The 26,068-nt window shown below is 43.3% G+C and overlaps 1 protein-coding gene across 1 annotated transcript in view; it reads right to left on the reverse strand.

Moving 5' to 3' along the window:
- Positions 1-374: 374 nt before the first annotated feature.
- The window catches only part of LOC307247451 (uncharacterized protein), a 35,758-nt gene continuing 10,064 nt past the window's right edge, over positions 375-26,068 (reverse strand). The window contains exons 12-31 of the mRNA XM_080023604.1: positions 25,777-25,926; positions 25,218-25,252; positions 24,540-24,704; positions 23,501-23,635; positions 22,935-22,973; positions 21,866-22,006; positions 20,872-20,981; positions 20,750-20,788; positions 17,642-17,681; positions 16,642-16,809; positions 13,218-13,277; positions 9,555-9,674; positions 6,686-9,004; positions 6,258-6,548; positions 3,675-3,765; positions 2,961-3,083; positions 1,832-1,972; positions 1,468-1,584; positions 1,050-1,171; positions 375-934 (exon numbers count right to left, since the gene is read on the reverse strand). Of these exons, the coding sequence (XP_079879730.1) occupies positions 872-934; positions 1,050-1,171; positions 1,468-1,584; positions 1,832-1,972; positions 2,961-3,083; positions 3,675-3,765; positions 6,258-6,548; positions 6,686-9,004; positions 9,555-9,674; positions 13,218-13,277; positions 16,642-16,809; positions 17,642-17,681; positions 20,750-20,788; positions 20,872-20,981; positions 21,866-22,006; positions 22,935-22,973; positions 23,501-23,635; positions 24,540-24,704; positions 25,218-25,252; positions 25,777-25,926 (4,469 nt within the window). The 3' untranslated portion in view covers positions 375-871. The remainder of the gene's footprint in view (positions 935-1,049; positions 1,172-1,467; positions 1,585-1,831; positions 1,973-2,960; positions 3,084-3,674; positions 3,766-6,257; positions 6,549-6,685; positions 9,005-9,554; positions 9,675-13,217; positions 13,278-16,641; positions 16,810-17,641; positions 17,682-20,749; positions 20,789-20,871; positions 20,982-21,865; positions 22,007-22,934; positions 22,974-23,500; positions 23,636-24,539; positions 24,705-25,217; positions 25,253-25,776; positions 25,927-26,068) is intronic.

Below are 26,068 nucleotides of genomic sequence, written 5' to 3' on the forward strand. Positions count from 1 at the left end.
ATTTCTATTTCCCTTGAATCACAGCAGTCTCAAACGGCTTCACAGCGTCGGCAAATCTTAAAGGAAAACTCTTTCCAAATAGATTATATAGAACTTTATAAACATTTCCAACCTTAATTTGGTTGAAACTACTAAACCGCAATTCTTAAAAGAAAAATGTAAACCAATCAAATATCAATATATCAACAGATGAATAGATGCAAGATAAAAAAAATGAAGTGACAAAAACTAATTTCAGTTTGTCTGAATATTTGTTTCATTCTATTTTGACACATTTCCATGTGAACATGACAATCAATGAAAACCAATTTTACTGTTTTTTTTATTCGAGATTTTTGTTTTCCCGCAAAACAAAGAAATGTACACAAAGGTAAAATCCTCCCGAGCAAAAGGACACAGGCGTCAAACTCAAAGAAGCGAGGCCCAACGGTGATGACGTCACAGAGGAGGGCGGCGAAGAAACAACAACGGAGGAAGAAAAACAACAACTTTTTCTTTCTCAAAAAGCTTCAAGTTCAGATTCCAAAACTTAAACTTCACTATTTCAACGTCAAAAAATGAACAGAGACAATTTCAACATCAGCAATAAAACTAAAAAAATTAATCTGAAATTAATACTCAATCAATGTGACTGAATCACTAATCCAAATAACAACAACACTGCCGTGATAATACCATAATATTATATAATATTACTATTTAAAGAACCTCTGTTTTGGGTTCGATTCCCAGCGACTCCTCCGACGCCCAAAACCTACTTTGTTTCATCTCCATTTGATCCCTTTTGAATCCATTCATCACATTATAATATAAAATACACAAGTACAAAAAAGCAAAGGGGGCGGGGCTAGTCTCCGTGGGAGGCGGAGTCTCAAGAAGACTTTTTTTCTTGGTCCGTTCTGGTTTGTTCCGCCTGCAGCTTCTGGTAACGTTTCTGGAGGAAGAAAAACATTTTTAGGGATTGTGTGTGTGTGTGCGTGTGCGTGTGTGTGTGTGTGTGTGTGTGTGTGTGTGTGTGTGTGTGCGTGCGTGCGTGTGTGTGTGTGTACCCTCATGTTCTCGTAGTGCACCAGGGAGCTGCAGTGCAGAGACTTCGCCGTCTCCTCGTCCTCAAAGTAAGAAGAACAGAGAGAACAGAAGAAAGAACTTTTGGAAACGACATAGTCCATTCCTAGAGAGAGAGAGAAAATAAAAATAAAACGATGAAGCAGATGGAGGCTTCATCCCTGGGACGAGTTCTAACATCACACCTTCAACAGCGTGGGGCAACCACACCACACAAGAGTGTGTGTGTGTTTAGTGCGTGTGTGTATGTGTATGTGTGCGTATGTATACATACATACGTACGTGTGTGTGTGTGTGTGTGTCTCTGCATGTATGTATGTATGTGTGTATGTATGTGTACATACATACATACGTACGTACGTACATGCATGTGTGTGTGTGTGTGTGTGTGTGTGTGTGTACCCAGGGGGTTGTGGGGAATGAAGGGCGGCAGCTTGAAGTCTGCGGGGACGGACGGAGAGAGAGAACGAGCTTTTTTACATTGTGACTCCACGACATCCCTCCTCTGTTTGAACACATCTAGAGGGAGGAGGGAGAGAGAGAGAGAGAGGGAGAGAGGAGAGAGAGAGGGGGGGGGGGGAGGGAGAGAGAGAGAGAGGGAGAGTGAGGAGGGAGAGAGAGAGCGAGAGAGGGGGAGGGAGAGACATGACTGAGGATGGAGGGATGACAACACATTTCACTCAATAATATCAAAGTTTCAACTTGAACGACAGAAAAAGATCAACAGAGAAAGAAAGACAGAACAAAACTCTCTCTCTCTCTCTACCTTTGAGGCTCGCTCTACCGCTCCCTCCCGGCTTGTCCTGCGTCGCCGAGGGCTTTGGCTCCGCCTCCAACCTCACCACCAATGAGGGGGCAGCACAGGGCGGCGTGGGCGGAGCCTTGTCTTCTTCTCTGGACTTCAGCGCTGCAGACAGACAGACGGCCAAATCCAGTTCCATTAAAGTGGTATCCAATATAAATAAATGAATACATCCCATATTTTACTTTTTAGGAAACAGATGTTCAATGTATTTTTGTGAAGCATGCACTCCTTCATTTGCTCTTTTCCACTGTTGGTGGCGGGGTCCGCCACATGCAAGCAGTGGAAGGCTGAACAGACTTAGCGATGAATAAAAAACGAAAATAATACTTTACTTGAATCATTCTCAAAAAAATGAAAAAAAAAAAAAAAAAAAAAAAAAAAAAAAACACCTCCTGAAATCTCCCAACAAAATAAAAAACAAAAACATGTAGAAATGTTAAATATCTAAAATAAAATGTTTAATATGAAACGTTATATTGAAACTCATATACATTTAAAATACATTTAATAAACATATAATATACATTTAATATAAATGATGAAAATTTCTACAAATAAGACCTTTCTATACGTTGCTCTTTCATTGAGAGTACTTCATAGGGTTAATCCAGGGTTCATTCTGGAATTACAAAATAAAATTCAAGGACCTTGCAGTTCTTTATCAGCGTCTACTTCCAGCCGTGCTGGGTTACACTTACATCAAAATTATCATGTTGCTCCTTTAATGACAAAACCAGAGGGAACATCACAGGTTTTTGAAGGTTTTTTTCAAGGACTTTTCTAGCACTTCAGCAAGAAAAGGGGGCTACTTTCAAAGGATTCCAGGACGAAATGCATGCATCTCAAGGACCTCGACGACCCTGACTGTACATACTGTAATAAGCTAGTTAGTTTAATTCATACCCTGTTTTGCATATATTTGCATTTTGTACATTTTTATACATCTGACTATTTCTGTTTTATATTTTGTGGTTATCTCTCCATATTTTACAATTTCTATATATATTTTAACTTTCAACGGGCGCCGTGAAGTTAGTTATTTCCCCAAAATTTGACTCAATCCTTTGTCTTGACTGAGCGTCTCTCTCACCCGGGGTCGGTCCGGCGCTCTTCCTTCCTCGGTGCTTCAGCGTCTCCTCCTGCTTTTCATCACCGCCGCCACCCTCCTCATCCTCGCCCACTTCGTCCACCGTCACAAAGTTCACACTCTCTTCTGGACACGCACGCACACACAAATCGTCAACAAAACTACAAATGGGTTTTAACAGTGAGATTCAAGTCATAATTGTACATTCTCCAACGGTGGTAATGTCTTAAAAGTGCAAAGGAATCCTCTTGAAGTTTTATCTATTCGTATTTGTTGCTGGGGACCCCCTGCAACCTCTTCGAACGACCCTCTGGGGGTCCCCGGACCCCACCTTGAGATCCACTCTATTAGAACATGCACTGGTGGATTTCCTTTAATTTACATTCAAACAAACGCCCATGTAAATTGGGTGGTTATCAAATTGATTTAATTTAAGGACTGAATAAGTTCTCAAACTTCAAACGTATAAACACAGAATAACGTATAAACATTTCACAGGAGCTAGGCTAGCTGATCCCCTCTGCAGCCATGCATTTGGCTAGCCCAGTTAGCATGCAGTCTGCAGCCAATGCTGTACTGGACACACAGGGGTCCAACTGGCATCAATCTTCTTGTCTGAATCTGTGCATCTTGGACAAAAAGGCAATTCCTCCCCCAAAAAAAGGAGAATGACTTCAAACGGCAGAGAAACAAAACCTTCATGGACCCAAAACACACCTGCTTCATCCTCGCCGTGCTTGGCGGCGCTGAGGAATCCCTCCCTCCGCTGCTCTTCATCACCAGCCGCCTCCTCTTCCTCACAGAGCGTCTGATCCAGAGTCAAGAGGTTTCAAGAGGTTTATTTGTCACACACACATACACACGGTCATACTGATATGCAGTGAAATGACATGACACCCAATGATTACACACAATAAGCTCTAAAAATACTACAAATATTTAAATGTGCGTAAGAGACACGAGGCACTCGCAAAGTATACAAAGGATAGTGAGAGAGGAAGTCTAAAGCTGCAACCAAAAAGGAATAATGTCATATAAATACTATGATGATAATATAATGTATAATAATGTTTAGTACGCCAAAAATGTGTTCAGTATGTATCAAATAGGATGTGAAAATGCACCTCCTCACCACGTACCAAGTAGTGAACTATAGATTTTACTACGTAGGTAGTAGTGAACTATATCGATTTTACTATGGAGGGAGTAGTGAACTATATAGATTTTACTATGTAGGAAGTAGTGAACTATATAGATTTTACTATGGAGGGAGTAGTGAACTATATAGATTTTACTATGGAGGGAGTAGTGAACTATATAGATTTTACTATGTAGGAAGTAGTGAACTATATAGATTTTACTATGGAGGGAGTAGTGAACTATATAGATTTTACTATGTAGGAAGTAGTGAACTGATGCACTAAATGCACATATCTGTATATACATAGGCATATTCCTTCTATCTATTCCATTTTATTTCAATTTATTTTTATTGTATTTTATTCTATATATTTTTATCTTATTCTATAAGTATTCAACTTACTGTATTACGTTTTAGGAGTCAGTTAGTCGGTCTATTAGAAAGGAATTTTCTACTTTTATTTTTTTTCCTAGGATATATTGTGTGCTATCACCGGGTGCGTTGCATTACATTTCACTGCATATATGTATGAAAGTATGTATATGTATGTGACAAATAAAAAATCTTGAATCTTGAATCTTGAACTATATAGATTTTACTATGTAGGAAGTAGTGAACTATATAGATTTGACTATGTAGGGAGTAGTGAACTATAGATTACGTAGGGAGTAGTGAACTATATAGATTTTACTACGTAGGGAGTAGTGAACTATATAGATTTTACGATGTAGGGAGCAGTGAACTATATAGATTTTATGATGAAGGGAGTAGTGAACTATATAGATTTTACTATGTAGGACGTAGTGAACTAAATATTTTACTACTTAGTGAACTATATAGATTTTACTATGTAGGGAGAAGTGAACTATATAGATTTTACTATGTAGGACGTAGTGAACTAAATATTTTACTACTTAGTGAACTATATAGATTTGACTATGTAGGGAGTAGTGAACTATATAGATTTTACTATGTAGGACGTAGTGAACTAAATATTTTACTACTTAGTGAACTATATAGATTTGACTATGTAGGGAGTAGTGAACTATATAGATTTTACGATGTAGGGAACTGTTGTGGTTAATTAGTAACCTGTTATGGTTAAATGAGTTACCCCACATAAAAAGAACCTACTACATGTGATACTAAATCCAATGCAATAAAACCAAGTTGAGTGTCTCAAAAAATCCTTTTAAAATTGTATCAGTCTGAGAACAGCAGAGGGTGCCGAAGCCTCCACAATACAGAATTCTTACTTAGTTACTGTGTTCAGTCTATAACATATTTTGTGTAATCACCGGGTGCGTTGCATTGACATTTCCCTGCATCTATGTATGAAAGTATGGTTATGTATGTATCGAATAAACCTCTTGAATCTTAAGTCTTGAATCTTAAATATGACATTTTTCAAGGTTGTACAGCCAAGGACTGCAGGGTCAGCTCTTCTGAGCTTATCTGGAAAGGAACATTACAGCAACGCCCTCTTCCAAGAGAGGGGAGGATGTTCAACTATGAATGTCGCAATTGGCTGTCTGGTAAGTGACATCAGAAGGCACGCTAACAAAGAATAAGCAATTGGCTCAAAATGGGATTTTGAGGGTTTTCGTGACACAAAAAAGGCAGGAAATGTAAATGAGAAAAGGTTTCTCCGCGACGATAGAACATGAGAACAAAGAGATAAGATCAGTTGGTTTTCACGAAACTAACTCCAAATTTCTATTTGTTTTTCCCAATACACAAACTTGATCGTATCAGACTTTGTTATGTTCCAGTGTTATTTTTTCCAAGTTTTGAAGCCAGAACAAGTTGGAAAACGTTGTGCAGGAATCCAGATTTTTTTTTACTGGCCCGGATCTGAACCTTTGTTTAGCCAAGACAGAACTATATCGATTTTACTATGTAGGGAGTCGTGAATTATATCAATTTTACAACTTAGTGAACTATACAGATTTTACTCCATAGGGAGCAGTGAACTATATAGATTTTACTACGTAAGGATTAGTGAACTCTAATGATTTTACTATGTAGGGAGTAGTGAACTATATTGATTTTACTACGTGGGGAGAAGTAAGCGATATAGATATTACGATGTAGGGAGGAGTGAACTATATCGATTTTACTATATGCTACTTATTATGTACTTCTAAGTTCATTCTTACCTCAGGGTTACCAGTGTCTCCTGACTGGTTGTCCTGGCTGGGTGGGCGTGGCTCAATGGGACGTGGCTCCGTGGGGCTTGGCTCCTCCTCCACAATCTCATCCAGGGTGACCAAGGTCTGAAGCTCCCCCTCCCCCCTGGCTTCTTCTCCTCTCCTTCCGGGGCTCTCCTCCCCTCCCTGGTCATCCCCCTGTCCGGTCTCCTCCTCCCCCACCTCGTCCAGAGTCACCAGCCCCTCTTCCACTTCCCTCCTCTCCTTCTCCCCATCTCCTCTGCTCCCTCTCTCCCTCTCCTAAAAAAAACAATTTAGAAGACATATATATGCCACCCAAAATATTGCAGAATGCACCTCCTTGCTATGGAGGGAGTAGGGGACTATATAGATTTTACTATGTGCTACTTATTATGTACTTCTGAGTTCCTTCTCACCTCAGGGTTGAATGTGTCTCCTGATTGGTTGTCCTGGCTAGGTAGGCGTGGCTCCGAAGGGCTTGGCTCCTCCCCCACAATCTCATCCAGGGTGACCAAGGTCTGAATCTCTCCATCCACCATGCCTCCTTCTCTTCCTCTCCTTCCAGGGCTGTTCTCCCCTCCCTGGTCATCCCCCTCTCCGGTCTCATCCTCCATCACCTCGTCCAGAGTCACCAGCCCCTCTTCCACCTCCCTCCTCTCCTTCTCCCCATCTCCTCTGCTCCTTCTCTCCTCCCCCATCCTCCTCTCTTTGGCCACATTCTGCTTCTTGCACAGCTCCTCCTCTTCAGCGGCGTCGTCGGGGTAATCCTCCTCTTCGTCGCTGACCTCCTCAAGGTTCACCAGGGCGTTATCCTCATTGGACCCCAAGGCCCCCGGCACCGTCTCTTTCTCTTCGCTGTCTTCCCTCTGGTTCTCCTTCTCGTCTTCCCCCTGGTTCTCCTCCTTCTCCTCCTTCTCCTCCTTCGTTGGTTCTTCCTCTTTGGCCTCGCCTCTTGTCGGCTCCTGCTCCGACTCTCCTGGGGTGGCGGTGATTGAACCCTCGTCCTCCACTGAATCCACGACCTGGTACAGAGGCTCCTCACACTCCAAAGGACTTTCGGATTCCGACAACAGTGCCAAACTTGCCGCCCCCGTCTTCCTCCTGCTACTCCTCCGTTGAGAAGGAGCAGCAGCAGAACTTCCTGTGGAGGTCAGATCATCATCCATAGGATGCGTCTGCGCTGGTGGTTCTTCTGAGGGTTTGGCAACCACGTCCGCCTTCCTCCTGCCGCTCCTCCTAGGACCTGGACTTTCAGTGGTGATAAGCATCTTCTTCAGTGGTGGCGTTTCGGTTTTCTCTGTCTCGTCCTTCTGAGTTGCCCTTTTAGCCCGTCTCCCCCTCTTACCCCTGGTGGACCTTCTGGTGGCGGGATGGTCGGCGGGCTCGTCCTCCACGGAATCCACAACCTGAAATGCTGCCTCCTCCTCTTCCTCTGGCTGGGCTTCAACTTCGGCCAGCGTTCCTTTTCCCTCCGGTTTTCCCAACCCTCCCTCGGGGGCGGTGGAGGGATCCTCGGTGGGCTCGCACTCTACAGAGTCTAGAATCTGAAAGTCTTCTTCCTCAATCGCCTCTTCAGGCTCCACAACCGCTCCCTTGGAGGTCTTACTCTTCCTCGTGGCTTTGGTGTACCTCCTGGGAGATTGGTGGCCCTCCTTTGCCGGTTTCCTGCCTTTTGGAGCGGGTCCAGTTTGTTTCTTCTTCACATCTTCATCTGAGAGGTTTGCAGATAGCAGGTCTTCCACACAGTCTATAACGTGATAGACATCCTCCACGTTCTCCTCTTCATCCCTCTGGTCAATTGATGTTTCAGTTTCTGTCGGTTTTCGCTCGTCTGCAGAATCAGACATCTGAGAGGCTTCTTTTTCAGAAATGCCATCTTTGTTCACCGCTGTGTCTCGACGCCCATTGCCTTGTTCCTCAGGAAGATCAAGAGGCGACTCCTTTCTGCTTCCTGAAGCTTGTTCACAGACCGAATCCAGAACTTCCAGAGAACCTTCTTCCGGCATTTTCTCATCTGTAGCTGTTGTGTCTTCCAGTAAAAGCATTTCTTCATCAGGCTGCTGCTCTATTGTGGCTTTGTCATTGATGCAGATCCTGTCCTGGTCCAAAACTATCGGCTGATCTTCCAGAACGGCTTTAGCCTCAGTTTTTATTTCACTTTTGGCCTTGTCGCTCATCGAAAGTTGACCGGTTTCTAGTGTGATTTGCAGGCCTCCAGAACCACCATGACTTGGAAGAACCTCGGGATGAACGGGAGACAAACTGCTCATTTGTTCATCCTGTTCCTGTATTTTCATTCCATCGCCCTCCTCCTTGATGTTCATATTCTGGTCTACTTCTCTGGGCACTTCTTTGCCTCCATTCTGGTTTTCTACATCTCCATCTTTCTCTGGGGGAGTCGAGCCTTCAGCCCCTCCCTTCGAACGCTGGAGATCTGTTGTGTGTGCTGTCTCATCAATCTTTGTCTGTGACTCTGCAGTTTTCCTTGCTGTGGCCTCTGGCAACACCTGGTGATCGGACGTCGCCACTACGCCCTCTGTGATGGTTTTGACTGGTTGACCGGCAGACGGAAACTCCTTGTGTGTCTCCTCCTCAGGGGTCAATGTCGTTGCTTTTGTGGTGTCTGAAGGGGGCGTGGTCGATTTGGGCAGAGGGGCGGAGTCAGTGACATAGCCGACCTCGTCCACGGTGACAAACTCACTGAGGTCAAGATCAACGTCGTCTTTGGTTGAACCCTGGGAGGAGGGAAGACAAGATATCAATGATATAGAAAATTTGTCAATAATTATTGTTTAATTTAAGATATAATAAGCACTACACTACAATAAGCATCTAATTTTCACCAATCGGTATTAAGTCAGAAATGTGTTTTGAATCCAATAGGCACAATCAGATTTTAATAATTTGGTCATAAGACAATACTTGGAAATTCATTTGGGATCCAGTAAGCACTATGTGGTTTTAATCTATCAGTAATAAGTTCCTAGGATCTAATGAATTAAGCACCTAAATATTATCCTTTTTTATATTGTAGAACTTGGCAACAGACTTTTTTTTTTACTACCATCATTATTATCCTCATTAATATTATACTCTTATTATTATAACAATAGTATTATTACAATATTAAACATAACATCAATATCAAAATATGAATGACACTCATATTACCTAAATCACATAATGTATTATCATAATCGTAATTCCCAGGAATATTTTATTATAATTCTAAAGCACAAAGACTTTCACTATCTTCCATGCTCCCTCGTTCATCTCCATCTTTACCTTTATTCTTTCCTCTGTTTTGGAAGCCTTGGCAGCCGGGCTCCGCCCTCGCCTGGTCCTGCTGCTGGGGGAGGAGTGGCTCATCTCGGCGGGGGAGGTTTCCCTGGGACGCCTTGAGCTCTGAGGAAGACGAGGGCGATGCGGAGAGATGGTGAAGAAGATGAAGGAATGTCTGACTCTTGTCGTTTGCAACTTTGACATTTCTTTCATTCAAGATACGAGTTGGGAAGAAGACGGCTCGACCCCTGGGTAGAGCGTCTGTTTGTCCTGTAGCGGACACTCAGCCAGTTTGTACTAGAACTGAGAGATATAGCGTTACAACATCGATACGGAGACTAGTTGTTGTCTGGGATTTTGGTTATACAGTGGTACCTATGACTGTAATTTGTTCTATAAGAACGGTTGTATGTTAAAACAGTCGTATGTCGAAGCAATTTTTCCCATATACACCACGCTCATATTTTTCTATGATTTCCTTCTTAGTTTCAATGGGAGTCATTGCCTTTTCTTTTTCCCATCATCCTTCTTCTTAGGACTCATCATGAAGGGTGAAAATAAACAAAATACACAGCACAAACACACACAGAAAATATAAAAAAAAAATATCGATAAGCCACGAACTCCGTGCACACACACGATGTAGGTCGCCCGCTGACTGACTGCTGACTGGCCGCCGACGCACCAACTGCACATTTCCACGGTCGTATCTTGGAGCAGTCGGTCACAAGTCGATACAAATTTTCGCAACTATCGCTACTGGTATCTTGGATTCGTCGTAAGAAGATGCAGTCATAAATCGAGGTACCACTGTATAGTTATTTGCTATATATATATATATCATCTTTAAGGCTGTAATTTGTTTTCGCAATATTGCGATACAGTAAAAATGTTGTGTTTAAGGCAGCATTTGCGTATTGTAATATCGGAAATATTTGTTAATTCATATTTTACGTAATTCTTGTTCAATATATATATATATTTTTGCTTACATCACCAAGTGACTTTCCTTGGATGTGCAAATATACTTGGCAAAGTACAATATTTCTGATTCAGATTCTATTGCTAGAGTTAAATGTTGTCTTTAAGGCTATCATAACATTGCGATACAGTTAAATGTCATATTTTAGGCTGTATTTTTGTTATTCCAATATTTCAATATAGTAAAATGTTGTATTTGTATTTCATTTGGACTTCCTAGTGCCACTAGGGGCCGCTCTCCCCTCATCTGCTGCTCTTTCCTCCGGCAAACTCCACACACACCTGAGACCCATCATCATCAACCGCTGTATTTATTCCCTGGCTCTCCACTCACTCGTCGCCAGATCGTCAGCTAACTTACTCGAGTTTGAATCTCTCCTGGCTCCCTCAAAGTCTAAAGAAGTCTAAAGAGTAATCCAAGTATCTCGTCCTTGTCTTAACCTGCATGTTTCCTCTCCTCGTTCAAGTCGTTCCCATCCAAGTCGTCCAGCCTCGTTCCCCCGTCCATCCACCCAACACCTGGACCCCTCCTTCCCAGCAAAGAGGCTCCTCTCTCTCCATCAGGGGCCCCGCAGTGTCTCCGCACCTTTCATCGAGTTCCAGACTCTGGCCGCGGAGAGCGGCGAGAATGACGGAGTGCTTCAGGACATTTTTTTCAGCACAACCTGAACAACGACCTGCTTGATGAGCCCGCCGACCTGGACCAGCTGGTAGACCTGATGACCCGGCTAGACAACCGGCTCTGCTAGCGCCGGTGTGGGAGGGGGGCGGGGTTCCAGCCCACGCCTCCCGCCTGGCCGGTCACGCCCCGGTCCCCAGCGTCGGCGATTCCCAAACGTCTCCAGAGCACCCTAAGCCAGAGCCCATGCAGAATGGTTGCACTCGGATATCTTCCAAGGAACGAGCCCGCCGCATATAGACCGGCTCTTGTCTGTACTGCAGTCGGCCTGGACATCTACGGGCCACTTGCCCGATCTGGTCGGGAGGGTCCGACAACTCAGCGGCGGTACATACCAGCCGGACCATTTCCAACCCTCCCTCCCGTCCTTTGCTATCTTCCGCCCTCTGCTGGAGGGGGACAGACTCTTCCACTTTCGGCCCTGATAGATTTGGAGGGAACAAGAGCTTCTAAGATAAGGGAGTAGCACACCAGCTGGGCCTGACACCCCTTCATCTCTATTGTACCGTGGGGGTCAAGGAATTGGATTACACCTGACCCGGACAGAGCACCAGACGGTCCCTCGAGCTGCTGCTGTCCGGGAAAAACCGGGAATCCATGGTTTTTCAACTCATCGACTCTCCCTAAAACCCCCTGGTTCTGGGTTATCCCTGGCTCCGGGTCCACAACCCCCAGATAGACTGGACCACCGGTAGTACTACTGCGTGCAGCACCCACTGCCACTGTCTCCGTTCCGCCTCGGCTCCCTCATCTGACCCTCCTCCAGTTTCCCCCGAAATCGCAGATCTGTCCTCGGTCCCGGAACAATGTCGGGACCTGGGCCGGGTTTAAAGTAAACAGGGTGCACTGTCCCCACCGCCCCTATGACTGTGCAATCGATCTCCTGCCAGGCGCCCCTCTCCCCTGCAGTCGACTATACAACCTCTCCCGGCCTGAGCGAGAAGCCATGGAGACCTTCATTCGGGGCTCCCTCGCCGCAGGGATCATCAGCCCCTCGTCGTCACCACTGGGCACGGGTTTTTTCTTCATGGCCAAGAAAGACAAAACCCTCTGCCCCTGCATCGACTTCAGGGGTCTTATCGACATCACGGTAAAAAATAAGTATCCCTTAGCCCCCTCTGGGCGGCCACCCATTTCTCTAAGCTCGACCTCAGCAATGCCTCCCACTAGGTCCCCATTCGCGACGGAGATGAGTGGAAGACCGCCTTCAACACCCCGCTCGGACACTTTGAGTTCCTGTACCTGCCCTTCGGCCTGTCCAATGACCTGGTGGTTTGCCAGGCTTTAATCAGTGATGTCCTCCAGGACATCCTTAACCTGTTTGTCTTTGTTTATCTTGACAAAATTCTGATCTTTTCGCAGTCCTCCACCGAACACAAAAGGCACATATGCCTGGTCCTGCAGCGCCTCCTGGAGAACCGATTGTTTGTGAAGGCCGAGAAGTGCCTTTTCCATATCCCATCTGTGTCATTTTTTGGTTTCTTTATTGGCCAAGGGAGGATGGAGATGGACCCTGGGAAGGTGGCTGCTGTGGCCAAGTGGCCAACCCCAACAACAGGAAACAACTTCAACGCTTCCTCGACTTCGCCAATTTCTACCGCCAATTCAGCCGAGACCACACTGAACGAACTTAACAGCCGCTTCACGTCTGCCCCGGTTCTAGCTCAGCCCGACGACAACCTCCAATTATTGGTGGTTTGAAACGAGCATCACAGAAAAGTAATGCATTTTTCTGAACTTCATTGTCTGTTCTAGCTGTTCCAATCAACTGTCATAATATCCACAATACTAATGGTAGTTTCTCAAAAATGTCCTGTGAAGGCACCAATATTCTTTTAAGTGAAAGTTGGTAGCAATTCCGAATGTGTAAAATGTCATGTCAATGCATCCATAACTCATCATATCGTGACCCTTTCTATTTAAAACAAATTGAGGGAGAGGACATTTGAATCATTTGGAAATTGACGGTGGCACTCGATCGGGTCTCAAAGTGTGTGTGTGTTCACCTCTCTGGGTGGAGACTCTCTGTTCCTACGACTCCTCGTCACCCTGGTGCTGCTGTGACCCTGAGGAAAACAAACTGTTAGATAACTACTCTGAGCATGGTAAACACTTATATATATAATAATAATATTATCATTATCATTATTATTATTATTATTATTATTATATACTAGACAACCATAATATAAGTCGTCTATTAGGTAGGTACTTTAATTTTGTGTTTATGTATTTAGTGTATATACCACTACTTACTAAATTAAGTACTTTCTGTAGTTACTTTTCATTCCTCACTGAGCTGCTGTAACTGCAGTATCATAATCATTTTACCACGGTTACCAACAAGTTCCATTCAAGACTTTTTAATGGCAGTTTCTGCAAAATTTTTGACAAATCTAACACAGATTTGGGGTATGTAGCAAACAGTCCTTCATAACTCTGGACTTTATCCCAAAACTATGAATTAATACTCACCTGAAAACCTTGTCTGAAAGACAATTAACCACTAGATGTGAAATCCCTCAACTGATTCACAGGAGGGCCCTAGTACAAACTCGACCCCCTCTCTCCGCCGTTTCATTCTGACAGACATGCAATACACACTTCAAAGGCACAACCACAGACTCTGAGTCTGAACATCCCATGAAAAAAAATGGTGACTCACAACCTTTGAGTTGATAACTTCAGTGCCCCTTCGTAAAACACACACACAAAATGCCTCATCCATCCCCTACTCCACAATGATTCTGTTTTTAAAAAAGAAAGGTCTCAACATGAGTACTTAATTACATTAATCTGTCACCAAACTGTATGGTTTCTTTATCAATTCATAATTAAACTACAAATGTTTCTATCCAATGTTTAATCGAGACTAAAAAGTGCATCGTTCTACACCAACCAATGGTGGAGATCCCCACGCCCTCGTTTCAATGTATTTCTTCATGGACCTTGGTTGCCATCAAGTGGCAAGATAAGAAGTACCTCCCGACAAAGTATCTGATTCACATACCGTGTTGTGTATTTCCTTCCCTGAAATTAAGTGTTGTGTTTGAATATATTTTTCTTTTAATTTATAGTACAAGTATTCATTTGTTAAGGCAAGTTGTTATTAACCAATGTTTATTCTTCACTGAATTTATCATGAATGCTATGTTAAATGGTATGCAATGCCTGGATGTTAATCATAAATCCCCAAAAATCATTACATTTTGGGACACAGTCTAGTTACTATGTTTCATCATCACTGGACTGACTGGTGGAAGAAGTGTGTGAAATGTTCTTCTAAAATAAATACTTAAAAAGTTGAATAAATTGGGATTGTGAAATAAAAACGGCCCCCAGACGGAGAGACGTGACCTCCCCCCTTGGACTGGCTCAAAGACATGCCCCCTTCTCACCTGGGATAAAATTGGCAGACTAGCATTTTGTCAAAGAGTGTTCCTGGGCAATTTTCCACCGTTTCCTTTATACCCAGAGCTCCATCATCCAAAGTCCTTTTTGGTTTATTTGCTAAATTTTACTTTAGAACTTTTCATTTTATTGGTTTACTTAAAACCATCCAGCTTTCCTCTAATTCTAAATTAATTAATTTGTAATTCAGCAACCCGATATCACAAGTAAATAATTACTGTAAAAAATTAGCCGAATGGCCAACGACGTTACCTGCACTTCCGATCAGCGCCTCTGCATTGAAGAGGTATTACCATCCAGCTTTGCTATAACAAACCTCCTCAAGCTGCCCCTGAACGGGAGGGTTCTTGCTGTGTTCTCTGCACAAGCCACAGAGGCAAACTTTGTCTTTCGTCTTTCACTCATCCTTAGAACTCCCCTTGTGGCGATTCGTCCAAATGCCGTTGCGTCATGGCAGGGGGACGGACGGACTTCCACCGTTTCCGGGTCATTCAACCTCCTCCTTTTCCCGTATCAACATGCTTGTTTTTTTCCCAAGCCGCAACATTCAAAGCATGTTTTATATATACTACATCATCTCAAATATAAACCTGTACTCACTCTCTCTATAAACTGTGTGTGTGGGATTTTTCTCCTCCAGCGCTGTGCTCCCTGTGCGGTTCCTGTGCTGGTTTTATTGTGTTTATATTTTAGATCTGTTGTTTTCGTTAGTTTCTACTTGTATGATATGTTTTAATGTTAAAATTAAACATTTTAAGCTAAGGGACATTCTGCCTTTGATCAGGACAGTGGATTGAGTAATGGAGAGAGACAGATCTCTGGAACAAAATAAATATGTAGCTGAATGTTATTCTCCCTTGTAAGTCGCTTTGGATAAAAGCGTCTGCCAAATGACTAAATGTAATATATAAATGTAAATAATGCAAGTCTATTTTAGATGTATTTATTTTGAGGAGAACGGCACCTAGACGGAAGTTGAGGTAAATAAAAGCCCTGTCACTAATTGAGGAAATACGGGTACTCTCAATGAACAACATTGAGTCAAGAGTTCACAATTTTTTCATTTTTTTTTCTTCATGTGGAGGAAAGCCATTTCCACCTCCTCTCGCTGTCGAGTTCATGCTTCTTTCATCGCGTAATTCTTATTGAGTTCTGACTGAGTATTCTGCTGACGTTGTTCTGGGACATGTTCTCCGGTGGTCTTTTGTTCTTGCGTCTTTTTAAGTGTCTATAGAATAGATTTTAGAATTATATTCAACCTCTGTCCATTTATTATATCCCTAATCACTCTCTCCATTACTGCCAAATCAGCGATGATTTTTTGTACCCGTTAATGCTTTTCTAACCTGTTTTATTGATTAGCTATTATTTCATTCTTTATTCCCCATTTCTTTATATCACCTTTGCCAAATATTTAAGAAGAAATAAAGGCCTTTTTTTTTTTTTTTTTTTTTTTTTTTTTTTTTTTAAATCAAGGTTCTTGTTTTGTGGTATTTAGATTGAGGTAATTACAAGCGGTCCATGAAAGAGAGACGAACCACTCACTTCAGGTAACAGACTGATGAGTTTGGCTTAATGATTGATTGACTGAAAAAAACACATTAGTTTCTCCCAACTTATTAAAGAAGTGTTATTACAGCTCCAGGCGAGTAGCTTGTGTTTAAAGTCGTAAAGAAAAATAATGAAAAAAGAAAGAAAAAGGATCTGATTGATGCATCTAGTTCATTAAAAGGAATAAAAGTATTAATAAAGTCTAAAATGCATTTTAAATTACATTTCTATAATCCCCCCGCCCTCCGAGTTCTGATGACATCATTAATATCCCTTATGTTTTTATTTAATTAAAAAAATTGAAAGCACCAATTTCATACCCCAAAAAAAAAAAAAGATAATCAAAGCCTTAAATTCTAGTAATTTATTTACTACTTGGACGTTTATATTTTAGAGTGTTATTTTATTATATAGTCCTTCAATTATTGCAGAAATCATTAAATGTAATCATTAAATGTAATGGCTTACCTCTCTGTCCTCCTGCTGGCGCCGGCCTCTTTTGGGGGCAGGGCTTTCGACCTTTCCTTGGCTGGGGGAGGAGCCTCTGGAGGAGGGGGAGAGGGGGGAGGGACGGAGGCTCCCACTGTTCCTGTTTGCCTCGGACGCCTCCTGCTGGACGCCCCTGGAACTGCAGGCCTGAGGGAGGGGAGCGGGAAAGTTTGATGAGGTCATTGTGTTGATTTTGTGTTTATTTATATGTTCTGTGTTAATTGCGAACGTTTAAATTTGTACGTTTGGTTTTGTTCGTTTAGTCAAGATATCGACGTAAATCACAAATTCCCTCATTCCTCCTACAGAGTAGAGGAAGGTAGGAATAGATGTAGAGGAGAGGAGGAGTAGAGGTAGAGGAAAAGTAGAGGTAGACTAGAAGGCGGTAGAGGAAGAACAAAGGGAGGTAGAGTAAAGAAGAGGTAAAGAAGTCTGTGTAGGTGGAGTAAGGCAACAGAAGAGGGAGGGGACTCAACGGACTGCATTTGTCCAGCGCTTTCCAAGTCCTACGACTCAAAGCGATTTACAGTATGTGCCTCACATTCACCTACTTCACACACACACACACACACACACACACACACACACACACACACACACACACACACACACACACACACACACACACACACACACACACACACACACACACACACACACACAAACAGAGTTAGGGGTTCAGTGTCTTGCTCAAGGACACTTTGACGTGCTTCCAGGAGGAGCAGGATATCAAACCAAGAACCCTCTGGATACTGGACGACCCACTCAGCCTCCTGATCCACCCTCTCCCCACGTAGAGTAGAGAGATGTAGAGAGAGGTAGATTGTCAATTTAACACTGAACAACAAGACACCAGCGGGCCTTCTCTCCCTCTATGCTACCTATACTTTCCCTTTACTCCCTCTATGCTACCTATACTTTCCCTTTACTCCAGCTCCACTCTCCCTTTACTCCACCTCTACCGAGTCCTGAGCCTCACCTCTCTGTCCTGGCTGTCTTCCTGGCTCGTCTTGGCCAACCTGTGATGACAAATCGCAGACACAATAAGAGTAATAAATAATCAGATAATAGAACACGTTGCGGCTAGTAGCGGAAGGTGTGGGTGGAGCAGAAGCTTCTTCCTCTGGGATATCACCACCGGCACCACCTCCTCCTTCTCCTCCCTTCTGTAAAGGCTCCAGCGGCTTAACCTCCTCCTTGGTTCTCCCAGATTTTGAGCAGGGGAGCAGGGGAAGCAGAGCCATCCGGCAATTGGTCAGTGTCAATGTTGGCGGGATCCTGCCCCTTGGATCGGATGGGAGCTGCAGAATCCACCGCCCTTCCGATTGGCTAGCAGCAGCCTGACTTTCCAATAGGCCGGGAGCTGTGGCGAGCTTGCTTTCTGGTCCGATAGGAGCTGCAGTAGGATGGCTTACGGGTGTGCTCGGAGCTGCAGGAGGCTGGTATGCTGCTTGACCGGACGCTGCGGAAGGTGGCTACCTGCCTGGCTAGTATCTGCGACGGGGCTGAGTTCCTGCTTCACCGGACCCTGCGGCGGGCCTTTGCGGCACCAGGGTGGTGCTGGTCTTGGAAGGTTCCCGGTTAAATTCCAGAGAATTGATGTCATATCCTAACACACATATCCTGAAGCTGTCAGAACTGAAAGGAGAACGATCAGATTAGGATTGGATTACAAGAATGAAACGGCAACTCACAGCACCTGCTTCATCCTGTTCCCAGTCCAACCACCAGGAACGGGGACAAAAGCTATAGCTAATAGTAATAGCACTCTATCACTGACTGGTTGGTGGCTGGTCTGAACGACAAACAAACCAAATAACCACTTTGTCTGCAGGATTAAATACGCTTAATATTAAAAATAAATAACCAAATAATAATGACTGGGATTTATATAGCGCCTTCCACAAACCCAAGGACACTTTAAAATGTAAAAAACAAAACAAGACAGGGGAGATAAATCGAAATAAATAAAGAACAGAAAAAAATAAACCAAAAAGGGTCAGGAGCAGCAGGCCTCGTTGAACAGGTAGGTTTTGAGGAGGTTTTTGAAGGTGGCCAGGGATGGAGTATTTTCAATGTCAGTGGGGAGAGAGTTCCAGAGGGTGGGGGCTGCCACACTGAAGGCTTTGTCCCCAAAGGTTTGTAGCCTAGCGCTGGAGGTGGAGAGCAGACCCGTGTCCGAGGACCGCACCTTCCGGGACGGGGCGGAGGGGTGGCGGAGGTCAGTTAGGTACTGTGCATAGATTTCTAGGTGAATAGTAGGGTTCTGTAGGAAATACGGGTTTTGACAGGGAGCCAGTGGAGATGGATGAGGGTGGGGGTGATGTGCTGCCAGGGCTTGCTGCGGGTGAGAACTCTCGCAGCAGAGTTTTGAACAAACTGGAGCCTGTCCAGGGCTTTGCTTGGAACCTCCGACAGGACTTCATTGCAGTCGTCCAGATGGGAGGTGATGAAGGCGTGGATTAGTGTTTCTGCCACGGACTCAGACAGTGACGGGCGGAGTCTGGAGATGTTCTTGAGGGGGAAGAAGGCAGATTTGGTTCTGGACTTGATGTGTGAGTGAAATTAAAGGGTTGAATCGAAGACGACGCCCAGGTTGCGTACTTTGGGGGATGGGAAGATAGAGCAGCCATCAACAACCAGGAGCAGATCTCCAACCTTCCTGAGCAGCGCCTCAGGAGCCACAACCATGAGTTCGGTTTTGTTATTGTTGAGTTTGAGCAGGTCTGATGACGCCGACTTTGATGTAGTGGAGGCAGTTGAGAAGAGCCCAAGCACGGAGCCTTGAGGCACACCTTGGTCAACTGGGCCAGGGGAGGAGCAGGAGTCTCCAATAGTGACAAACTGCTTCCTGTTGGTGAGATAGGATTGGAACCAGGAGAGTGCTGTACCGGAGAGGCCAAGGTAGCCAGATGTGGAAGACAGTGTGGGAGACTGTGTCAAAGGCAGCTGAGAGGTCAAGGAGGATGAGGATACTGATGTAGCCTGCGTCAGCAGCAATGAGGAGGGCGTTAATGATTTTAATGAGGGCGGTCTCCGTGCTGTGGTGAGTTCTGAATCCAGATTGAAGGGGTTTTTGAAGCTTATGGTTGGACATGTGCTGTTGGAGTTTGGCAGCAACTGCTCGTTCCAGGATTTTTCTTCGGAACCAAAGGTTGGAGATCGGGCGGTGGTGGTTGGGTTTGTCAGGGTTGAGACCAGGCTTCTGTAGGACCGGTGGGACTGAGGCCATTTTGAAGCTGGTGGGAACCGTGCCGGATTTCAGGGAGGCGTTAATGACAAATAACAAAAGGAGCATTTTCACGTTGGAAGGAAAATGGCTGAGATACCTTTTGTCCATGTACAGCCCTTCACACTAAATCGTCGACCAGTTGGGCCAAACCTCATGAAACAACCCAACTGAAACTCTAACTATACAATTTAGAAATAAGTACGCTTTAGATGCACCTACAACCACTTTGCCCAAATATTGGTTCCGCCTATGCACCATGTGAGAGATAAATGATGATCAATGTTAATGAATGATATAATTCTCCCACCGAGTGATGTCTAAATGCTAAGGCATATGTTTGTTTGGTGACGTCCGACTCTTTAACAGGAGATCTTACATTCCTGTACACCACTGTCACAAATGTTTAAGTTGCCCCTCTAGATTGTAAAAGGAACATTTGTGAAAACACTCAATGTATGCTTTCTCGGCACAAAGAGTGTTCAATGTTTTTCTTTGTTAAAACATGTTCTCAGCTGTTACTGAAGACAACGGCCAATCACATGGCTCGTCACAGAATGGGACACAACCTCTCATGACTTTAAAAGCCTCTTCAAGAAAAGAAGAGGTAGACTGATCAGAACACTTCTTTGAAGCATGACTATCTTTCTCTTTATTCTGCAGAATAAATACCTTTAATACTCTCGGTTTCGTTTTCCTGTAACGAGCATATGAACCTCACCGACGACGCAGGAGAATTTCTCCAGCAACCAATAACTAAAATGAGTCTTTTAGTGTCGACTGTTCAGACTTTTAGTTTTTCCTTTGGCATCAAAATCATCATAAAGACGGAAAACGACAGAAGATCCGTGGACTCACTTTTTGAAGGGATTTTGAATTCCGACCGCCTGAATGAACCTGTTGGAGAGAAAGAGGCGGAGGATGAAGGCGTGGTCATGGACACACAGTAGAAGTATAAGAGCCACCGAGTGGACACGTACTGATCAGACATTTTGAACTTTCTCTGCAGCTTTTTGGTGAATCCCTGGACACCGTTGTACGCCTGCATGGCATTGTAGACCTCACCCGGCGCCGACATTTGGACGATCACCTAAAAAGAGAGAGAGAGCAGATTGTTAGGTTTATTTTTATTGTTACTGTTGTTAACATATCTAAATCCATGTGATCACACTAACATACATGGACACACACAATGAAGAATACAACTTCATGGAGCTTCCAGTCACACACTTTTATATAAGCGAACAGGGTTAATTCTTTCACAAACCTTTTAGATTGTGTCCTCCCTTGGGTTCCTGCCAAACAGCTTGCCCCATCCCCAAAGCTTGCCTTATCTTGGCCTGACAAATTATTTTCTGCACCTGTGATGTCAAGCTGACTGTTATGTTCTCTGTATCTGTGATGTCGAACTGACTCCCTGAAAATAAACTGTTCGTCTCAGAGAGCTGCTCCTGAGCACATCTCTGATCCCACACTTGTACAAGTAAAACCAACGTCTGTCTGCCCCTATATTTAAAACCACCCACTGACAAACTGCAGATTAAAGCCACCCTTGAATTTCTATAACATTACTTGTTAGTTTATTGTATCTTTAAATGTTTATCTTATAGTTCATTTGAAGGTTTGTTGCCAATTTGCTCTCGTTTGTTGATTTTTTTCTGTTGATTTTATTGCTTTATGTTCATTTCTTAGGTTTTCATTTATTGTTCATCAGTAGGTTATTGCAATAGCCAGTTTTATTTTTCATTGTTCATTGCTTATGTTAGGTTTATTGTTGCCGATTTTTCAGGTTAGATTAGGTTAATTGCAGTATTTGCTATTTTTCTTTTTTTGTTATTACTTTATTATTATTAGTGGCTAATCTTATGCAAGCTGCAGTGACACTCTACCCTCTAACCTCAACCCTCTAATGTTCCATCTATAAATATTCTATCTGTATCCATCCATCCATCACCCCACAATGTAGGTACGTACCCTGTTGGCGAGCGGGAGCCAGCCGACGACCGTTCCAACGGCTGTTGCCATGGTGATAATGGTTTGGATGATGTCCAAGCTCACAATCCGCACCTCCACAATGAGCAGCTCGCTGGCGTTGGCCTGGGTGGGGTCGCTGGCCTGGAAACAGGGGAGTCATTTATGATAAGAATATTCATCACAACGGCACTGATAAAGGTACATACAGCCAGCCGGTCAAAAATAACCCTTACAGTGTGATCACATTTCATCCATCTTTTTTTGTTATTTAAACACACACACACACACACACACACACACACACACACACACACACACACACACACACACACACACACACACACACACACACACACACACACACACACACACACACACACACACACACACACACTCTCTCTCGATTTTGGTCTATTGAGCCATTTTTCTTTAGACAGTCTGTACAGCAAAGCACCGATCCTCTCGGTGGTAAATTCTTTGCATATTCAAGATTCAAGAGGTTTATTCGTCACATATAGGCAGTGAAATGTAATGTCAAAATGTACTTGGCCGATTAAACTCTGAAAGGGTTTATTTTGCAAGAATGACCAGTTAGCTGTACAATATTACACAGCTAAGGCTAAGAAATAAAATAATACAGGGAATATAAATTTGAAATTATTTGATAACTTTCGCGATGAAAAAGTCCATAATGAAGCAAACTATTTGCTCTTCAATTAAACGTCTACAGACAACGATGAAATATTAACTGTTAATGTGAAATTGGACATTTCCACGCATCATCTCTGAGTCTTCCACGAGCTCGCGTTTACATTAGCATGTAGGCAGAGTGATACAAGGTGAAAACAGGCGGAGAAGTGGTTGCCCGTGGCAACAGGCATTATTACCAGGTCAGCGGTCGTTATTCAGAAGCAGCAAACCACTGATTGGCGCTATCGACCAATCAGAATCAAGTATTCCACAGTCGTGGAATAAATCATTGATCTTGATATATGATGATCAGAGGTTGACACCAACAAGCCTCTTTTTTTTATGAGACACAAAACATTTTATGAAAAATCGAACTCACTGAGGCGGTCAATGGAAGCAGAGCTTTGTACACCGATATCTGCAGAAAAGAAAAGAGAAAATACAAACTGAAATATTCAGCTGCAAGGCACAACACACAACACAGGGAGGAATTTAAAACCTCTAACTCTAATCAATCACTGTAAATCTCACAGTTTGGGAGGAAACGAGGAACGCAACCATTTTTAAGTTACGCGTTTAAAAAAGTCCAAACCTTGAGGAACATCTGTTGAATCACAAAAGTTAAAGAATCAAAATACAACAAATTCAATTATAAATTATGAAAAAAAAAATGCACTTTTTTCCAGAGAGAGAGAGAGAGAGAGAGAGAGAGAGAGAGAGAGAGAGAGAGAGAGAGAGAGAGAGAGAGAGAGAGAGAGAGAGAGAGAGAGAGAGAGAGAGAGAGAGAGAGAGAGAGAGAGAGAGAGAGAGAGAGAGAGAGAGAGAGAGAGAGAGAGAGAGAGAGTGTGTGTGTGTGTGTGTGTGTGTGTGTGTGTGTGTGTGTGTGTGTGTGTGTGTGTGTGTGTGTGTGTGTGTGTGTGTGTGTGTGTGTGTGTGTGTGTGTACCTCGTCGCTGGTGTAGTCGAGCGGCTGCAGCAGGAAGTGCAACGTCAGTTGGTTTCCTCGCACCGAAAAGGGATTCTGCAGATGAGAGGAGACGAAGTCACAGCACTTGTTCCAGTTGGGGAAGAAGAAGAAGGCCTGAAGGAGGGATGAGGAAGGAAGAGGAGAGAGGAGAAAAAAAGTAGGATTAACCACCGCGTGGAGGTTGTATGCCTCCGCCAACCAGTCCAGTTGCCGCTGAGATCAATGTCTGACACTTTGGGGGAATTTAATAAAGGTATGAAGTATATTTTTGGGGAAACACGTCTTCAACCCAGCAGCACAGAAGGTCGACTGAAAACAATCAACACAGGCGCCCAACATTAGTGTCACCAGTTCAGTATCCCACCAAATGTCAAATGTGGTCACAATCTGTTCCTGAGTCACGGCATGGAGTGAAGGCCAGAAAAGTGTTTCTGCGGAACATATTGACGTCACAGTGAAGTTGACCTTTTGGATATAAAGTGTCATCGCTTAATTTCATACTATTAGGAATTTGTGTGAAATTGTGTCCTAGTTAGCACATGAACTCCTGAGTCACGGCCAAAAACGTGTAAGAAATATCCCGCTCCGCCAAAGTTCAGCTACTTCCGAACATTGGCAAATGTTTTCACCAATTCCTGCTCCAAATATAGATTCATGTTGATCAAACATGAACCACAATATGTCTGAACTGCTCCAAATCCACCGGCACTTCATTCATGTCCATGGCTTCAGTGACTGCTGTGCGCCAGCCACTTTCAGCCCAAAATTGTCAAGGAGAAAAATAATAGCCCTGCAGGCTGGACCCATAATAGTTCCAATAACCATAATAATAACATATTAATAAGATATTGGTAACATAATAGCACCTATAGTTAGAATAATATATGACAATTATAACACTTGTAATAATATCAATAATTTATTAAAATCATAATAATTACAATAACACTAACGTGTAAAATAATTACAATAATAAAAACATAATAACAGAATGTGTGTTTGTGTGTGCAGTCCCCACCCTCCTCTCCAGTGGCAGCCCCAGCGCTTCGTAGAAGACGCTGCCGGGCCTCCGGTCGCTCCAGAAGGGCAAGGCCAGATGCACGAGGTCCTGCTGAGCGTAGCAACCAGGGGGCAGGCCGGTCGCCATGACAACAGTGGGGGGGGATGTCAGCTCCCCAACCTGCTGGAGGAGGGAGTTGTTGATATTGAGATAGAGATGTAAAGTGTATACATACATTTCATATTATACATATTTATGTCTTATTTTTTTACATGCTTCAATATATTTTTCCCCCCACAAAATATGCTTGGTTCAGGATATGAATCTAAACATCTAATCTGATCCATCCGTCTAATCAAAATATCTATATAATCTGGGTGAGCATCTATCCATCTAATCTGATTGTCTGTCTTGATCTATCTAATCTGAATCTAGACCCGCCTGTGGACTTCACCCTTAATATAATATTTACCCATCTCAGGTGAGTTTTAATTGAGATATTTGCCAATTTTGATCAATTTAAATTAAATGTTAAAACAACAGTTTACATAGAAATATATACTACCTCTTCAATGAAGCATTTGGGGTTAAAATAATAATCAAATGAAACAGGACCTTTGATACCGGCATTTAAATCCCTTAATAAAAGACGAGCAAAACCAAAAGACGGAAAAAAGGGATTGAAAGAGACTTTACCTCCATGTCCTCCATTCCAGTCACTGTCTGAACGTCTGAGACAACAAACAAACGAAAACTGTCAGAAGACACTTGACACAATCATTTCAGAATATTATAATAAAATAATATATCATCTTCATATTGATGTACATTTTATATTCAGTGTTGGCAAGTATCACAGTTACATTTCATATTTTTAACACAAATTCTCATGGAACTGGGAGACTCTCTCCCAGGTTAGACTTTATTTAATATGAAATCTGATGACGAATGACTTTTAAGGCCAAATATTTGAAAAACAACTTTGAGGGGAAATCAGTGGGATTATTTTGTTGTTTTTTTGTTTAATTAAAGAAACAACTGCCCATGCTATTTGGGATATGCATCTGCTCCTGTATATGCTGTTGCTATTGTTAGTGGTGGGGTCAGCCAAGAAGAAAAATAAAAGATAAAAATCAATCGATCAGAAGAAGCAAAATTAAGAGAGAAGAAAGTGACTTTCAGACCCCATTTACACCACTTTAAAGAGGTTTTAAGACTCTTTTAGGGGTATTAAGTGGTTTCAAGGGTTCCTTACCAGGGATTTTGAACATGGGTGTTGCCGTGGCGAAGCTGAAGGGAAAGTTGTTCATGGGGATCCAGAACGGAGGCTTCAGACCAGGGAGGACCAGTGGGACGGACTGGTTCCCAGTTGGAGGGACGGCCAGCTCCAGTTTACCAGCAGGCACTGGGAATAATAACAATAATAAATATATCTGCAGGCAGCAATACACGGGGTCCAGTTAAGTTGTGTTAGGTGCGTATTACAGTTCACCGAGTTCCCGTGATGCCAGGATCAGACTACATCAATTCAGCCGCATTCCGCCATC

Source organism: Zeus faber (assembly GCF_960531495.2).
Source record: "Zeus faber genome assembly, chromosome: 22".
Taxonomy (NCBI): Eukaryota; Metazoa; Chordata; class Actinopteri; order Zeiformes; family Zeidae; genus Zeus; species Zeus faber.